Source organism: Dermacentor albipictus, chromosome 9, assembly GCF_038994185.2.
Source record: "Dermacentor albipictus isolate Rhodes 1998 colony chromosome 9, USDA_Dalb.pri_finalv2, whole genome shotgun sequence".
In the NCBI taxonomy this organism is placed as follows: Eukaryota; Metazoa; Arthropoda; class Arachnida; order Ixodida; family Ixodidae; genus Dermacentor; species Dermacentor albipictus.
The window spans coordinates 4140452-4157817 of NC_091829.1; the positions used below are offsets into that span (position 1 = coordinate 4140452).

Here is a 17366-nt window from a genome sequence, read left to right on the forward strand (position 1 = left end):
GATCGGAACAATGGCCTCGAAGCGCCCTGTACGTATGTGCATGAAGCAACATCAACATCATTTAGGCGCTGTGCCAGAGAGTGTTGTGGCATTGTGCAAACAAGGACTCACGTCATGCCGAAGCTCAGATGAAGAAGACGCCGGGTGCTCAGCATAGAAGAAAAATTAGACATCGTTCGTGCTATCGAACATGACACGAAGAAGTTGGCGCTGGCACGTGACAGGGATCTGCTGTTGACTACAGTGTGTGGCATTTAGAATGTGAAGAAGTTGCATGGCAGCGCTGCTGTGACCACAAAGAGATGTCGGCTACGAGGTTCGACATTTCGCCATCGTTGCCTCTGTTGCAAGTCATGAGGACGAAAAGCGACAGCATGGGCGATTCAGGCCCAACAGTGGCAGAAGCTGCACGTTACGTCAGCTTCATGAATGCAATCATCGCAACAAAAACAGCACCCCGCAATGAAAAAGGCGCCCCACAACTTCTGCAGCGCTACCGCGCGCGTGCACAGAGAATACGTAATGCCAACCAGGAATCTGCCATGCGAGTGTTTGCCGCAAAGAGGGAGCCGGCTGAAAAGCTGGCTCGCAGCTTCGGTAAGCTTGAGGCTGCTGTCGTCGCTGCTAGGCCGCTGTGGCATCAAATGAAAATAACACTTTTGTCGCGCGAAGTGAATAAATACTGCATGTTTTTTTTTTCCCCTTTCATCGTACTCTCTCCAAGTTCCGTCTTTGACAGGTAAGTGGGTGATCTCATGCTATTTCGGTTAAGCAGTACTACCGTTTGGTACATACATTTTCCGAGCTCCAGCCAACTATGGTTTAATGAGGCTTCACTGTATTGGGACTGAGCTTAGAAAGCTAATTTTTCATGTGCTAAGCCTTTGAAATAATAAGCACTTATGATTACATACTTCACAGCACATTAGAAGTTGAAATGTGGAGCTACAAATTTGTGCCTGTGAGGTACGCACAATATACATCCCTACAAGCTAGTGCTGAACCAGGACTTCTTTGAATATGAGATCTATGGGCTGGAATTACAGCTACAAATAAAGTGACCATATTTGCCTGTACCACAAAGCATGGTAAAGACAGAGGAGAAGAAACTGAAATCTGGGTCATGTGCAGCACAGGTCCTTTCTTTTAATTTCAGATTTCCCATGATTACATCCCAAACTTCCACGGCAAAATAGCACATATTATCGTGCAAGAAGAACACTTCTTTAAAAATAAATTTGGAGTTGAATTTCATCAGATACACAAGCAAAATGTAAATAAATTTGCATCTACTTTGCAAACGGAGTGAAGTGCGGTGTGACTGCCTCGCTAATCGGGCGATCATGAGAGGCAGTGCGTGGGTGACGTGGGGGCGCAATTCACAGTAGCCGCCACAGACAGACCTCCACTTGTGCAGCGCTTTCTTTATATATTGTATCTGTGGACACGCTCGCTGCATGCCAGCAATGAACACATGATGGCGCATTTCTCTGGCGCCACCTTGTGTGGCACAACACTTTTCTTTTCACGCTTTTGTCATACCTTCCAACTCCGCTTTCCTCCTTGCGCTCTCTTTGCTATTGCCATATTTCATTCCCCGCTGTGCTCCCCATTTACGCTTTCATCCTTCACTGTGCTTGTTTGCTTGGTTACACAGAGGAATGACGCCGAGGGACACCGCCAAGAGACACTACGGAGGGACGGCAACGCCAAATGCAGGAACGGGTGCCTAAAAGCTACACTCTAAAAACGACATGCTCACTGCCGTGTGTGGAGATCTTGGGAAGCCTTTATTTTAGCATTTTTGTTTACCCTATCTGTCATTGCCGGCATGCAACCATGGAGCTGGAGCAGCTGGAATCTTCACCACAAGCATGTGTTACAAGACAAACTGTCCTAGGACCAGGCTCAGACGTCGTGTCACATGTAAGGTTCCATATAATAGTCCCAGCATATGTTTCAGTGGGCTCAGCGGCATCAAAAGCTCACTGCACAAACACATATGGTACCTGCAAAGTGCTGAGACCGTGTATGACAGGGCATATATACGTTAAACAAACATGTGTGCACAGCATCACAGGACACACCGTGAGATGCGAGGACACAAATTTCGTTGGTGCTTAGTCGATAATTGTGGAAACCACAGATGACTGATATGCTGTTCAAAGGTGAAGCCGTCCTCGGATGTGGGCTCGGACGTCGCGCCACATGTAAAATTGTACAATAAAAAATGCCCAAAGTTATCAAGTGAAATGTGAATGGAACTGTTGTACTTGAACACGTGCACATTCTTAGGCAGTGTGGGAGAGACAACATACTTATAAAGTGCGGAAAGCCTCGCATGTGTGGTGTGCACAGGTGGCAACGTGCGGCTGTCTATGAAAGACTGGGCAGCCAAAAAGCACAGCGGTACAAACTGTGGGAAAATCAATTTAGTGATGATGGCAACAGTTAAGTTGATGAGCTGCCCACCAAAAGACTATCAATTCCATTTACAACCAAAGAGGAGATTCATACACCTCTGTGTACTGCGTAGGTATGGCGCCTAGATATCGCATTGCAACTGCAGTTGACAAGGTACGTGTGTGAAAGAGGAGGTGCAGCCCAGATGTGAACATATTTCTCTCTGAAATATATAGGCCCAAACATGGGGTGGGGCCTTTACATGGATGTTACCCTTACATGGGAATACTATACACTATTTTGAGTTCCTAATTTAGATATATATTCTTGCTAGTATACCATTAGAAAAATTGGTTTCACAAGCTGCTCAAACAGCCTTATTTTTTAATGTAGGCCTTTTGAAAAAATAACAGGTCTTCTTAAAATATTGTTGTTTACTAGGTATATGTGGTGCAAATGGATTGCTTTAAGGCTTATTTTCAGTGGTCAGTAGCAATTGCTGTTGAGTAGAAAGAATGCTGTCAAATTTGCTGCCCGGCAACCTCTTACATCAAATTTACTTCCGATATGACTCAAGGGCACTGAGCATGTGACCATGACCAATCCTCTGGTCACCAAGAGGCTCTGGAACAGTGGGCATTCTCTCGTTGAGATTCATTGCCATCAGTGTTTGTGCCTATGTTGGAGCACTGTAGGCGTGGATGAAAAGCTGCAAGCTAGCTTCTGTTACGTTTCGCCTACGACACGCGGTATAGCCGGCGCGGATGCAACGGACGCCGGAGCTTCGTTCAAAGCGGCGGACATTTTGGCCTGTTCGGAGCTGCCGCAACGCCTCCCCGCCAGGCGTGTTTCAGTGCCACGTGTCTTCGTGTGTGCGTGTGTGTGCCGAAGCTTGTCAAAGCGCGGCAGCCGGGGAGAGGAGCTCCCCAAGTGTGAAGCGAGGAGGTCTGACCGGCGCCAGCCCGGCGGATGAGTCACTACACTCGTCTCAACATGTCTCTCAGCGTGTCCGTGCCTCGCTGTCACGTGGCCTCGTCCCGTCACGTTCCCTCTTGCCCTCAACTCCGAGAGTATAAAAGCAGCTGCCCCCGGACGCCAGGAGAGAGGCTCCGAATTCTTCCGTCCAGAAGCGTGCTCTCCCGTCTCTCCACTTCGGTCGACCTGACCGGCCGCTCTTTTGCGATGCTAGAATAAACAAGTTGTTCTGTTAGCAGTCGACTCATGCTTTGCCAGGACCTTCGGATGCTTCCAGTTGTGCCCCAGGCCGCCGGGCCAACGCTACCCTTGGGGCTTGCGACCCAGTTGCAACAACTCGTGCCAGCGGTCCGATTGCAACAACGGGCGTCAGCGCTGCGATTCCAATACTTCCTTAGATCATCAGCACGACACCTGATATGGCCTAAGCCTGGTCTCTCAGCTGCAGCCTCTGCATAATCCAAACCTCTCGGCAGTTATTGAGCAGATACACGGGATGAAGGCAGGTGTCAGGCCCACTTGAGTACAGTGAAATCGCCATTATGACACTGCGTCTTTCTGCCCTATAGTCTATACCAAATAAAGCAGAACAATATACCACTTAACCTTTGGCAAACAAAAACCCAAATGCCTCACACCAAGTGAGAAGCAACGGGGCAGCCAAGGCCATTTCTCAGCATCTACTACAACACATGGGACCACACACTGCCATGGAGGGATGAAACTGTAGAGCAGGAAAAGTGCTTACGAATTTGATGGATTCAGCATCTACCTCTATGTTCGTCAGGTCAGCATAGCCCACTGCAAAGAAAGTGAAGTAAAATACAGCTGTGGGAGCCACCACTTCACTGATTCTTTCAGTGGCAGGCCAAGCTTTTAATGACATGCATGACAAAAAAAATATTTCAGCAGTGAAAGAACAAAGAATTACTCTTAAGAACTAGCTGCATCAAAATTTTTGCATATAAGGAAAGTTCCAGCACCGTGACAGTTGTCCAACAAGGAAAGGGACATGTACCTTAATTTTCAGAATTTATAAAATAGGCAACTCTTGAAGCAAATATTTCTTTTCAGATTAGTTCTGTTTTGTAGATTTGTACTGTTAAGTTACACAAACATACGCCGCTTTTAAATATAAACATGCTTGTTTCAATTTTATTGTTTGCCGTTGATCTCAAGCTGTTAATCAAGACTTGTAAATTCACAGTAGATTTTGTCTAGAAGTACAAAGTTTGTATCAAAAGTTTGTATGGTATGTATCTCAAGAAGTCATTTCACAAACTTTGAGATAAATCAACGTGGTCACTTTCAATATTCTATTTATTAGACACAATGCGCTGGTTCAAGCTCTTCCATTGCTGGAAGCACCCTTGGAAAGTGCTTCAGCAGCGATGTTTTTAAAAATTTAATTGTAGTAATATCATTATATTCCACCTTCACAGCAGCAATTTGCAGTTGGCGAACAAAAATCATAGGGTGATAAATCCGGAGCACACAGGCAGTGTTTGAGCACAGTGGTGGAAGTGCGTGCCAAAAACTCACACGCTACCAATTAAGAGTGTGCAGGGGCATTGTAGTGGTGCACAATGCAGCATCTCTTTTTTGATTAATTTGGTCACGAAATGCACAAGATATTTCATATAATTCAAGATCTCCACATAGAAAGCTTCACTAACAGTTTAACTCTAAGCTATAAATTCATGGCAGTTAAAGAAAATGATCAACATCACTAATTTTTCTTTGCTCTTCTGAACTTATTTTTTAATCCTTTGCTCATCCTTCACTTCTTGCTCTGCAACTTCAGCTTGATGTCATATTCATAAATCCAAGATTGGTTGCCAGTGGCAGCTCTTTTCAAGGATCCATCACTTTCATTTTAATTGGAATCTTGTGAATAGATTACTTTCCGAAACCAAATGCTTCTGATATAAAACAAGTGCTTAATAAAGGGAAAATCGGACATGCACCTATTCGTAGAGATTACTACAAAGGAAACCCACACATGTTCCTCGAAATAAAAGCCTCGCAGTTGAAGAAAAATTCGTCCTGGTCAGGGACTCGAACCTGGGACCACCGCCTTTCCGGGGCAGCCACTCTACCATCTGAGCTAACCAGGTAGCTTGCAGATGGCAGGATGAAGTCGAATTTGTGAACTCAAAGCAAAGGAAAGTTATGTAATAGTTCTGCGGAAACCCGATGAACTATCCACCCATTTGTAGCAATTGCTACGAACGGGTGAATGTCTGATTTTACCTTTATTGATTACTTCTCTCCACCTTACGGGTTGCCGCAGAACTATTATGTCAAACTCTTGCCTTTGCTTCGGAGTTGTTCAGAAATTCGACTTCGCCCTGCCACCTGCTAGCCGTCTGATTAGCCGGCTTACGAGCGAGGCATATGTACCGTGGGTGGAGACAACAGTTGCAGTAACCACAAGTTGACTGCACCAACTTGCTACAGCGTGACAATGCGCTTGGCGCTATCTTCTTGCATCGCATTGACGTTTAAGCTGTTGAAAGCTGCACTCATGCAGAAGCTTGCACGGGAGAGACGCTCTTTCTCGGCTTACTCATGCACACGTGCTAGGCACAGCACTTCTTCCGTCGAAAGTTTCGTACCTTGGGACAACTGGTTAGATTGCTTTTCTGCCCACAATCCCACAACGAACTTGTCACGAACAACGCGGTCTTCCACTTCGGGGTTTTTATACTTACAACGCTTGACAAGATTACAAAGCACCGTTAAAAATTCATAGGCTGGCTTCCCTTGCTGTTGTATTTGGCAATGAAATTGGCAGCTTTCATACATTTTGTTGACTGGGCAAACGAAATACGATGCTAGCTTAGCCTTGACATCCGTAAACGAAGTTTCCGGAGTTTACACTCCCAGTGACGACAAGACGCTCCATGGTTGAGGCCTCATGCAATACAAAAGTGTGCACACTTGCACCTAGTCGGTGGCTGTGCTGAGATCTGCGGCGAAGGCATAGTCTTTGTACATCACTATCCATATTGGCTGCTCCCCCGGGCTCCTGAAGGTGAACAGTGGTGAGGGCTCAAGTGCAGGCATTCCAACATGCAGGATGTTGACCTCGGTATCACCAGTGTCCTCACCGGCTGCCACATTCATAACCGCCACATTAAGTAGTTCACACTTCTGACACCATGTTCAGGGGCACCGAATGATAACACAAGTGACTCCACTCGTAACGAGAACCTTTACTGCTGTATGTCCGTTAAATATATACTTGTTGAAAGTGCCACCCCCTTGCTATTAGCACCACCTTGTAGCTGTGAACTCAAGCACAAGGCAGTGACCACTACTGAGTCCTCTTGAGCGCATAGAGCAAGAAAGCAGTGCCACCACACACACACCCTCTCCTACTTCTTTACTGACACGGTGCATTGCATATACTAGGATATAGCAATTAGTAGATTAATATGCTTCACTGATGTGGATGCTGGCACTAAACTGACTGTCAAAAAGATACTAGAGATAAAGAAATTTCTTTCAAGCAAGCAGTGTACAGTAAGTACTGAGTGGCCAGAGCTTCAGAACACAGCACTGCAAACACAAGCTGAGGTTTGCCCAGCACAAGAAGCCCTATGATGTACTTGCCTTCTCCCTTATGGTTCCGCACAAGCCACTTGCCCGGGGGATTGTTCTCAAATCGAAGAACATACACAGGCTCGCCACAGTGCAGTGGTAGGTCAAGGTTTTTTGTGCCGCCACTGCTGCTAGCCCGTGCACAACCGACATCCAGAGGCCGCAGCTGCTCCCAGCCACTAGGAAGCTGCACAGCAGCCAACAGCCCGTACTTTTGACATTCTGTCAAATTGGCTGTTATTGCAATAAGTTGGTAAACAGATTGCAATAACAACCAATAATAACCAACCAGGAACAGTATGGAACAATGAGATGTACATGCTGTTCCTGACTGAAAAGTGCCGAGCACACAGCATTAAAGAATGGAAATGCACACAAGACTGATGACAATCATTGCTGTGGGATTATATCATTGTTGTGGAACAACAGTGTTACAGTGATATAAAACATTATCTCAGGTGCAGCACTTACGTTTGTCTATGCAGGATACAAAACAAAAAAGGGAGGTCTGTTTGCTTGCAGCATCGTTGTGCACCATTATTCGTAGGCAGTGAGGAGGTTTGCAGCGTCACCGTCTCACTGGCATATTGCATAGTGGCACAACGGTTGATGTACTAGAGTCACATGCGCAGTGCCATTCTGACACTGCAGTGCGGGCAGAATAGTGAGCAATGGTGCACTTGGATAAGTATGAAACAGACTACTGAACATTTAGTGTTGCAATTACCCTTGCAAATACGTGGTCAATTGCACCACCAGTTCTGGCATTGGGTGATGGTGTGTTTGAGCCACACTTCACGAGATGCACACCAAAGACTTATTCCACACATGCCGGTAGCCAGCAGCTTTTAGGTTTCCTGAAATCGACGTTGAAGTCCCCAGGGAACACTGTCAGGGTAGTGATTAGGGAATAACATCATTAAGCAACACAAGAACGTCTTCGAAGCATAGTTTTGAATGCGAGTGCTTGTTGGATTGTAAACGGTAAGAGAAGCAGTGACGGTGTCTTTTCATGGCTGTTGTCATGACCAGGGATCATAGCCCCGGGTGCATACTCAACGAACTTGAGTGCAAGAAAGTGTAATTTGTTTTATATAGCAGCTCCGAGGCACCCGTTCCTACAGCGGGTGGCAGCGGTGGCTGTGGCATAACCAAGTGAACGAGCACAGCGAAGAATGAAAGAATGAACATGGAGCGTGTGATTAAAGACGCGAGCTGCGAACGCAGAGACCAATGAGAGCAGCCCCTTCAGTGACATGTGCATGGGAAACTGGTGTCATGCAGACCCGCCTGTGCGCTCGATGTGTATTTGTATCTGGTCTCTGCTGGACCACTCATTTCATACCATCATCTGCTCGCGTCAGCTCTCGCTCACGCTTGTTTAGTTTGGTCTCGTTTGCGCTTGTTTCGACTGTCACTGTTTCCTATTGTTTTGTAATCTGATTATATGCATGACACGAATTGTGTAGTACTTTCTGGAAGCCAAGTGGACACCAGCGATAACTAATGTCTTCGACAAGTTACGTATAAAAGCCGACGCACTTGACCTGTAGATCAGATCTTCTATGATTGCCAACTCTACGACATGTCTCCTTCAAATTCTTTGCCTCAATATATCACGAAATGAAACCACGCATAGAGCTGCACTCAAAGTTCGCATTAGGGAGTATTGCAATCGCCAGTGAATTTTATAAGTCATCTCGCTGTTACCGTGTTTACTCGATTCTAACGCTCCCTCGAGTGTAATGCGCACCCGTTTTTCGTGACCAAAAAGATGAAAAAAATGGAAACCTTGATTGTAACATGCACCCGTTTTCCATGACGAAAGAAAAAAAAGAAGAGTATAATACCATGCACCTCGAGCTTTCATATAAAAATACTATTTTCTCTCATTTGGAAAAAACAGATTTATTCCCAATACACTAAAGTTGTGATGATTAAAACACGAATGGAAGCGGCGTACCTTGCCACCAAGATTTTCACTGCGCCAGTATGAGTCGCGTGGGGCAATAGATATCACTCGTCATCGCTATCAGAGAACTCCTTGTTGCTATCAAGAGATCAAAGCATTTCATCCTCGGTGCCGTCCATGACATTAAAAATCCCGTACTTCTTAAGGCCTTGTTGACTATGGAAGAGGGGATTGTGCACCATGCATCTTTCACCCATGCAGCAAAGTCCTGCAGCGAGGCACGCTTCATTTTACTGGTGGGCATGAATTCGTGGCAGCCACTGACAAGCCATTCGGTGTAGAGCGCCCGAATTCTATCTTTCACTGGCTTGTTCAAACAAACATCGAGCGGCTGGAGCTGCTGTCATGCCGCCGGGTATCACGACAAGGTCGGTGTTGCATGCAGCCAGCTTGTCCTTGATGCGCTGGTCAAGGTGGTACCTGAAGGCATCGAGCACAAGCATCCCACGCAGACCCAAACCACCAATGGGTCTCTTTCGCCAAACGTTATCGATCTAGTCAGCGACCAAGTCCATGGTCATCCAACCTTTTTCATTTGCAAGCACAATCACACCACCCAGAAATACGACTCCTTTCAGAAGCGTCTTCCATCTGAAGATAAGATATGGGGGCAGCTTGTGCCCATCCACAGTGCAACAAAGCATTGCAGTGACTAGTTTTTTCGTGGCCAGAAGACAAAACGCGCACTTGTTTCGCCCCCTTCTCTTCAACGGTTGTGATGGCAGGCACGTCAAAGTAGAGCGGCGTCTGATCGGCATTTCCAATCTGTCCAAAGTGGTAGCCGTTTCTATGGTGCAACTTCAAGACGTATCGCTGAAAACTGTAACTTCTCTTCATATTCTTCGGGCAATTTTTGCATATCCCTGTCTGCCTTTGAAGAGAAAAGTCTTTTCTTTTCATAAAATTTGATAGCCAGAACCTGCTCGCTTTGAAGTCATTCCACATTATCCCTTTCTGTATAGCTAGCTGCATTGCCTATACTTTGAGCAGATCGATTGTCACAGGTCGCTGTGCCGCTCGCTGCTCTTGCACGTAGTGCACGAGCAGCTCTTCTATTTCGGCGAAGCAGCCCTGCTTCGGTCCACTGAAACCCTTCCTTGTTGCTTTGCTGGCAAAAATATTTTCCTTCTGTTTGCGCCAGTCCTGCAAGCAAGTTTCGGGAACTCCGAATGCTCGTGATGCGACCTAATTTCCGCCCGTCTCTGCGCACATGATAACTTTCCTTTTAAATGCGCCATGGTGGACTCGATGTGTCTTTGCAGTCGGCACTTCCATGCTGATTGAATAAGCCATGGAATAAACGCAGAAAATGAGACGACAGGCGGTAGACTAGGTTCTATGCCCCTTTTACTAGATGTCTGCCGCGTCGCTAGATTTCCTAGTGGAGTGGAGGTTCCTGTAGTACAGGGTGGTCGCGTAGAGATGGCGCTGGCTGCTGACCCTACTTCCTGTTGCGGAGGAAGTGACAATTACTAGGCTGGTGCGCGCTCGACCAATGGCTTGACGAGTGACTGCGGGTCCTGCCTCCGGGATCGCAACAGATGCTGCTAAAATCTCGGAGGCAGGGGAATGCGATTCAAGTTTGGAGCAGTTGCCGCAACGAGTGCTTACAGCCAACCCTGGTGGAGAGGAGGAATGAGGAGAGGGGCCGGAACCAGCTTCTCAGCTCACACAGCAGGCATCTCCTAAAACATTTCTAAAGGAGGCATTGCTAGGTTACACCAGCACCAGCGCCTGGTTACACGTACAACATGGAGGTATGCACATGGAGAAAGCTACAGCAGCTAGGCTAGAAGCGTGTGCGAGGTGGCCATGTTTCGAATGCAGACGGCGATATGGTAACACGGATTTATGGCCGTACTCGATTCTAACGCGCGTGTAATTTTCGGACCAGTTTTATCGGAAAAAAGGTGAACATTTGATTTGAGTAAATACGGTACTTCTCTTCACGTTTATAAGATAGCATGCACTTGTGTCCTAAACTATACTTCGAAGACATCTTGAGTTGCTTGACGATTTTTTAGACCCTCCTCCTTCTCTGTAGTCCGTGCATGAAGCCAGTACATTTTATTTAGGAACTCGCAAAATTACAGCAGAATGCGGTGAAGTGACAAATGCCCAATGTTGCCCAATGTTATGTCGTGGTGCACCAGTTTCAGTTTCACTTCTGCTCGTGCCAGCACCTTGTGTAACTCCCATGTCCCCATGGCACCTCTCTTCCATACAGTACAGTAAAGGATCATATGGCTGGCCGAGAGTCATGCCACAAACCTTGGAAACGTCCAGTTCGTTCCTTTTGCCTGGTGTTCTGCGCTTTAGGGCTTCCCTTTGTACAAGTAGAGTAACAGTCACCTGTCACCTGGCCATGCTGGCGCTCATGTCATCTTCCCGATACCACAAGCGACATGTATGAATGCACATCTTTCTTTCTTTTTTGAGATATATTGTAGTGGGGAAGAGAGTCAGGAACTATTGAGAGAAGATGACGAAGTCGGGCAGCCCAAAAAGTGAACTATAGCAACTGACGCTCTTGGGCCAAGGCAGTTGTTGCGTAGCCTGGCTGGTAAATAAACCCCCTTACAGTTTGGTGGAAGGTGCCGGGTAGTCTCCCAGTCTCCCAACCTAGAACTACGAAAAATAAGCGCACAGCAAGACACACACGAACAGTCGAGAGAGACAGGCACTAAATTAGCACCTGTCCTGTGTCTTTCTCGGCTGTTCGTGTGTGTCTTCCTGTGCGCTTATTTTTCGTCGATCTACCAGCTAGCCTGCCTGCAAGTGTTGTCAACCTGGAACTACGAAGCTGTGTCTTACCTTCAGCCTCAACAATGCCGGAGGAAACCAACACAAGGCTCCCAGACTCAAGCCACCATCTGTCCTGGCGTACTACCTCAGCGTCACCCACCGACATTCAGCGAGACTGACGACTAAGACTTCAAGGACTGGTTGACAAGTACCAGAAGGTGAGTGCAGTCAACAAATGGAATGAAGCAACTAGGCTGACCAATGTAATATTTTATTTGACCAGCGGCACCAGTCTCTGGTTCTGAAATCACGAAGCGGAGATTCATAACTGGGAGTCATTCAAGACAACTTTTTCGGAAATCTTCGACCGCCTCGCAGTATACAAGCTCCGGGCAGAACAGTGACTTCGTGAATGTGCTAAACAACCTGGTAAGAACTACACCGGTTATATTGAACACGTCGTCGACTTGAGTAAGCATCTAAACTCGATGATGCACAAGTCGGACAATCAAGCACACTCTCAAAGGAATAGCCGATGACGCATTTAAAATGTTATTGGCCAAAGACCCACAAACCATCGCAGATGTTGTCAGCTTGTGCTAGAGTTTTGACAAATTGTGCAAGCAACTTGCCCAAGCTCGACGTCCTCTGGAACAAAAAGACTCGATCGCAACCTTGACTCTGGGCGACCGGAATGCACTGTTGATTCAGATCAAGCAGTTCATGCGCGAGGAAGTCGCCGGACAGCTCTCCATTTTATCGAGCATGCCTGAGCCAGCAGCAGCACCCCATCTGGCCCCAGTCATACGACATACGACAAGTGATAAAGGAAGAGGTCACTGACGCTTTGCGGTTCGCTTGTCCGTTACCTCTAGAGTCTGTGCCCTTGGCGCAAACACAAGTCGTAGCTGCTGGGTTGCCCTGCCAACCCACCTATTCTTCTGCGTCAGTACCTGTTCAGCCACTATCAGTTCTGTCAAGCCGACCAGTCCCCATATGTTCGAATTTATGGCACACTGCGGACAATCGCCCTATATGTTAATTTTGCAGTTATGCAGGACATGTGGCATGCCTCTGTAGCCGTTGCCCTGCTTTTCAAACTGGTGCCACGCGCCTGTCTGCATACGATCTTAGACGCTTTAACTGCACAGCTTCAACAATCCTCTTCACTGGAATGCCTGCCCTCAGCTACCCACGAATCCCCAACAGCCTGCTGTCGCTCTCTGTCACCCATGTGCCGTAGACTATGCCTTTCTCACATGGAAAACTAGATGCCACAGTTCCCAAGGCACGAACTGTCTCGTCATCGAAATATTCAAGTCCTCAAATTTCTCCGGCAAACCTTATCGAAGGTTTTGTGGATGGCTTTCGCACCCTTGAACTTGTGGACACTGGCGCTGCCCTTTCAGTGACAGATATAAAACTTTGCCAATTGCTTAGGAAGGTTACCACAACGTCAAAGGGATTGTCCCTCCATACTGCCAGCGTACACCATATTCAGCCATCAGCTGCCAGCACAGCCCGCACCATCATTCAAGATGTTGTGTATCCCACCGAGTTTCTCGTGCTGCCGGCCTGTTCGCATGACACTATCCTCGTTTGGGATTTCCTCTTTCACCATCATGCTGTTATTGACTGCACTTGTGCCGAGGTAGTGTTATCTACATTGTGTTCCGCGCCGTCTGAACCTACGTTGAAAAAGTTGTAGGTCACCAACGATACGAACATACCACCCAGTGAGTACAGTCCTTGTCCCCATGTCCTGTGCTGGTATTGGTAATTCAATAGTTCTATTTACACCCTCTGAGACGGTTCAACAGCACAAGGATCTCGCATTATTATTTGCCGTTCTTGACATGCCCACCGGCACTACATCCTTTTTTGTTACAAATCCGTTTCCAGTTCCCTCAACCTTACTCCATGGAGAGTGTATAGGCGCAGTTCAGGCATTCTACGTATACTCCATCTTCTGCCTTGACGACACGGACAACTTGCAACTTAGTACCCTGACCCCTTGTCATCTGTCACTTATCTCTGGAGCATGTGGATCTTATGAGAGATGTGATTGCGAGGCGCGAAGCAGCACTGCCAAAAAGATATTAATAACACTCTACCCCAAACTCAAAATAAAACACAATAAAGAAATACTGACACTTACGCAACCTACTTAATAATCATTAAACATGTCCTTATTACCGGCTATGCTAGACCTTGGCATTTACTAAGCAAAAGTCAGGCCACCCTAGCCTATGGCTGCGACGCTAGTAAAAAGGACCGTTCTTACTGACTTTTGTCCTCAGTGTGCTGGATCTTCATCATTGTTGGTGTTCTCGCCGACTCCATAAACTGTCTGCCTTGGTGTTGGTCAGTCAACTCGTCCGTCTCTGATGTTGGTGTCCCAAACTCCATCTGTGACGTGGCACCCCGGCCTCACTGGTTAGGCCTAACTTCGAGTTCTGCAACTACTTCATCTTCAAGTGCCAATGAGACGCCCCATAGACTATCGTACATGCTGGTCTGCCTCTGAAGGGGGATCCTTCCTGGAGTGCCCAGCACTGCCGTGAGAGGCTACAGCAGGTCCAAGGAGCCTCGCTCGAACATCGATGAGGTCGACGGCCACACCCTGGACCGCCAGCGTCACAGACTTGACCGAACCTCCATGGCTCCTGTCGCCAGTGCGGTGCTGACGCTACAACCTTCTTGGCCCAAAGCCATGTCGATAATCCCAGCTCGACGCCGCTTCTCCCTTGATCACAGCTCGGATCCAGCACCTAGAGGGCTCGTGCCATTCGGACTGATATGTGCACATCGTCCTCTTCTTCCTTTCCGTGCTGCATGCCTCTTACATATGACACCCTTTCTACTGGTACATGTGATCGCTCACCTTTAAGTATGTTTAGCTCTGCCATCGACGATGAACTTGCAGAGGCGCACCATGAGAAACTTCCTGCACTTCTACACCAGTTTTGTGGCTCGTGTGATTACCAGAAGACGTCATTAGGTCAAACGCACACATGTCCATCTGATTGACACCGGGTCCCATGCGCCTCTGCGACAGTGCCCTTACCCAAATCCCCTCCTGAGCATCGAGTGATCTCCGAACAAGTTGATGACCTGCTTCAGCGTGGCATCATTCAGCCGTCCTGCAGCTTGTGGTCATCGCCTGTTGTTCTTGTCAAGAAAAAAGGCCAGCTCGAGCCACTTCTGCGTCAATTACTGCCAATTAAACAAAGTTAGGCACAAAGTTGTCTATACCCTGTCATGCATCGATGATGTTCTAGACTGCCTGCAAGCAGCCCTAATTATTTTCATCACTAGACTTAAAGAGCCCCTCACCAGGTTCCGTAGCAAATTTTGGTTATATGCTGGAAGTTGTTACGTGACCTCTAGGGAGCGCTCTGCCACACAAGTTTTTCGAATCGGCTCATTAATAACCGAGACATATATAATTCAGTGCTGCGAACCCATGACTTCCACAGGCGGGCTCCACTGCCAAGCAAGACGCTCTCTCCACTAGCCCCATCTAGCCTACGCAAGCAAAATTCTTTCCCTGCGTTCTCCCATACCGGACCTCAAGGATCGTGTGATGCATACGTCACAGGCCAAGCATGAATTTTTCTTGCTCCTTGCTTTTTTTTGTTCTCGGCGCTACGAATTTCCGCTGACAGCATCGCGCACGAGCTGTTGTCTTGTTCGCGCAGCGCACGATTTTACGTGCGGTGCACAAGGAAACATGACTAGCGGTACAATTCAGTGCTACACGAATACTGAGACAGAACAAGCGGATCGCTGAGAGTGATCACGTGCTGGGACACAGTATAAAATGGCATAGTTTCGATACCTCCGCATGTGACCGCATGACCGTGGGAACAAGCAAATGAAGCGGTAGTACATCTCTCTTGCTTCAGTGGTAAGTAAAACAAAAAACACGCATACATTCAGTTTGTGTGCTTTATTATTTCCAATTCAACAATTCAAGCAACAGATCGCACAGATAACAGATGTCTTGAATAATTCTCGAAGTCACGTGTCACCACGAGCGACGTCACACTGCGGACACGATTACGTAGACGCAGGAGCCCGACCGAGTCACCGTGCCTCTCCGGGCGGGTTTGCCGCGAGTGAATAGGGAAACGGCGTTCGGATTGAAATTTCAAGCCTCTCTGTGGCACGAAGTGATGTAATACTTTGCAGACATGATTGTTATCGCGCAAAATATGCTCTGCACTTGTCAGCTCAATAAGGCCAGACTGGAACAACCGAAAAAAAAAAGTTTATGAGGGCATAATTTGAAGTAGTGTCCTCCAGTGAAATAGCCGGGTGTTCCACCCATTAGGCCACCAATGCAGTGGTGAAACGAGTGAATATCAAGCTTACTACTCTTCACTCTTGGCAGCTCACAGGGTGACGCTCACAAATGCATGAACGCATCAAAGCAAGAAAACATGCCACATAGCAAAGTGTCTTATCAGCCACATTTACTTGAATGCGACAGAAGCACTAGAGGACATAGCGACAGTTGTGGACAAACTGTAAAAATGAAAATACAAAATATGATATGGTAGGTTTATGCTTTTTCTGAAAAATAAACAGAATGCAAGTTTCTCCATGCAGACAACAGACACAGGATGTCGAAACACAAAGCTGCAATAACTCTCTGACCCCCAATGCCAAGCTGTACTCGTCATGGGAGGTTGTACCAATATCGCTAATGACGAGTCACACTCATGCAGCCTGATGTGCTGCTCCCACGGCCAAAGAAGAGTTACGGTCGGTAATTGGCTTTGGATTTAATTTTAACACAATGTTATCTCCTCTCTATAGTTCCTGACTCTCTTCTGCACTACATTGGCCCCGGCGATGCAGAGGAACCATCCTGGCGACTCAAGGCGATGCGAGCACAAGAGGGTTGTCATCATCATCATCATCAGCGTGGTTACGCCCACTGCAGGGCAAAGGCCTCTCCCATACTTCTCCAACAACCCCGGTCATGTACTAATTGTGGCCATGCCGTCCCTGCAAACTTCTTAATCTCATCCACCCACCTAACTTTCTGCCGCCCCCTGCTGCGCTTCCCTTCCCTTGGGATCCAGTCCGTAACCCTTAATGACCATCGGTTATCCTCCATCCTCATTACATGCCCTGCCCATGCCCATTTCTTTTTCTTGATTTCAACTAAGATGTCATTAACTCGCGTTTGTTCCCTCACCCAATCTGCTCTTTTCTTATCCCTTAACGTTACACCTATCATTCTTCTTTCCATAGCTCGTTGCGTCGTCCTCAATTTGAGTAGAACCCTTTTCGTAAATCTCCAGGTTCTGCCCTGTACGTGAGTACTGGTAAGACACAACTATTAGACACTTTTCTCTTGAGGGATAATGGCAAATTGCTGTTCATGATCTGAGAATGCCTGCCAAACGCACCCCAGCCCATTCTTATTCTTCTGATTCTTTCTGTCTCATAATCCGGATCTGCCGTCACTACCTGCCCTAAGTAGATGTATTCCCTTACAACTTCCAGTGCCTTGCTGCCTATTGTAAATTGCTGTTCTCTTCCGAGACTGTTAAACATTACTTTAGTTTTCTGCAGATTAATTTTTAAACCCACTCTTCTGCTTTGCCTCTCCAGGTCATAGAGCATGCATTGCAATTGGTCCCCTGAGTTA

General features: G+C 47.1%; 1 protein-coding gene across 5 annotated transcripts in view; it reads right to left on the bottom strand.

The window, feature by feature from the left end:
- The window catches only part of LOC135906118 (proteoglycan 4-like), a 108715-nt gene that overhangs the window by 52579 nt on the left and 38770 nt on the right, over nt 1–17366 (bottom strand). For 3 of the 5 annotated variants that reach the window (XR_010565636.2, XR_010565637.2, XM_065437344.2), the window contains exons 7-8: nt 6997–7171; nt 4127–4179 (exon numbers count right to left, since the gene is read on the bottom strand). Coding sequence is in view for 1 of the 5 variants with exons in the window: in XM_065437344.2 (XP_065293416.1) it covers nt 4127–4179; nt 6997–7171 (228 nt within the window). In the remaining 4 variants the exon portion in view is untranslated. The remainder of the gene's footprint in view (nt 1–4126; nt 4180–6996; nt 7172–17366) is intronic. The other 2 variants (XR_010565638.2, XR_010565639.2) reach the window with 1 other exon arrangement.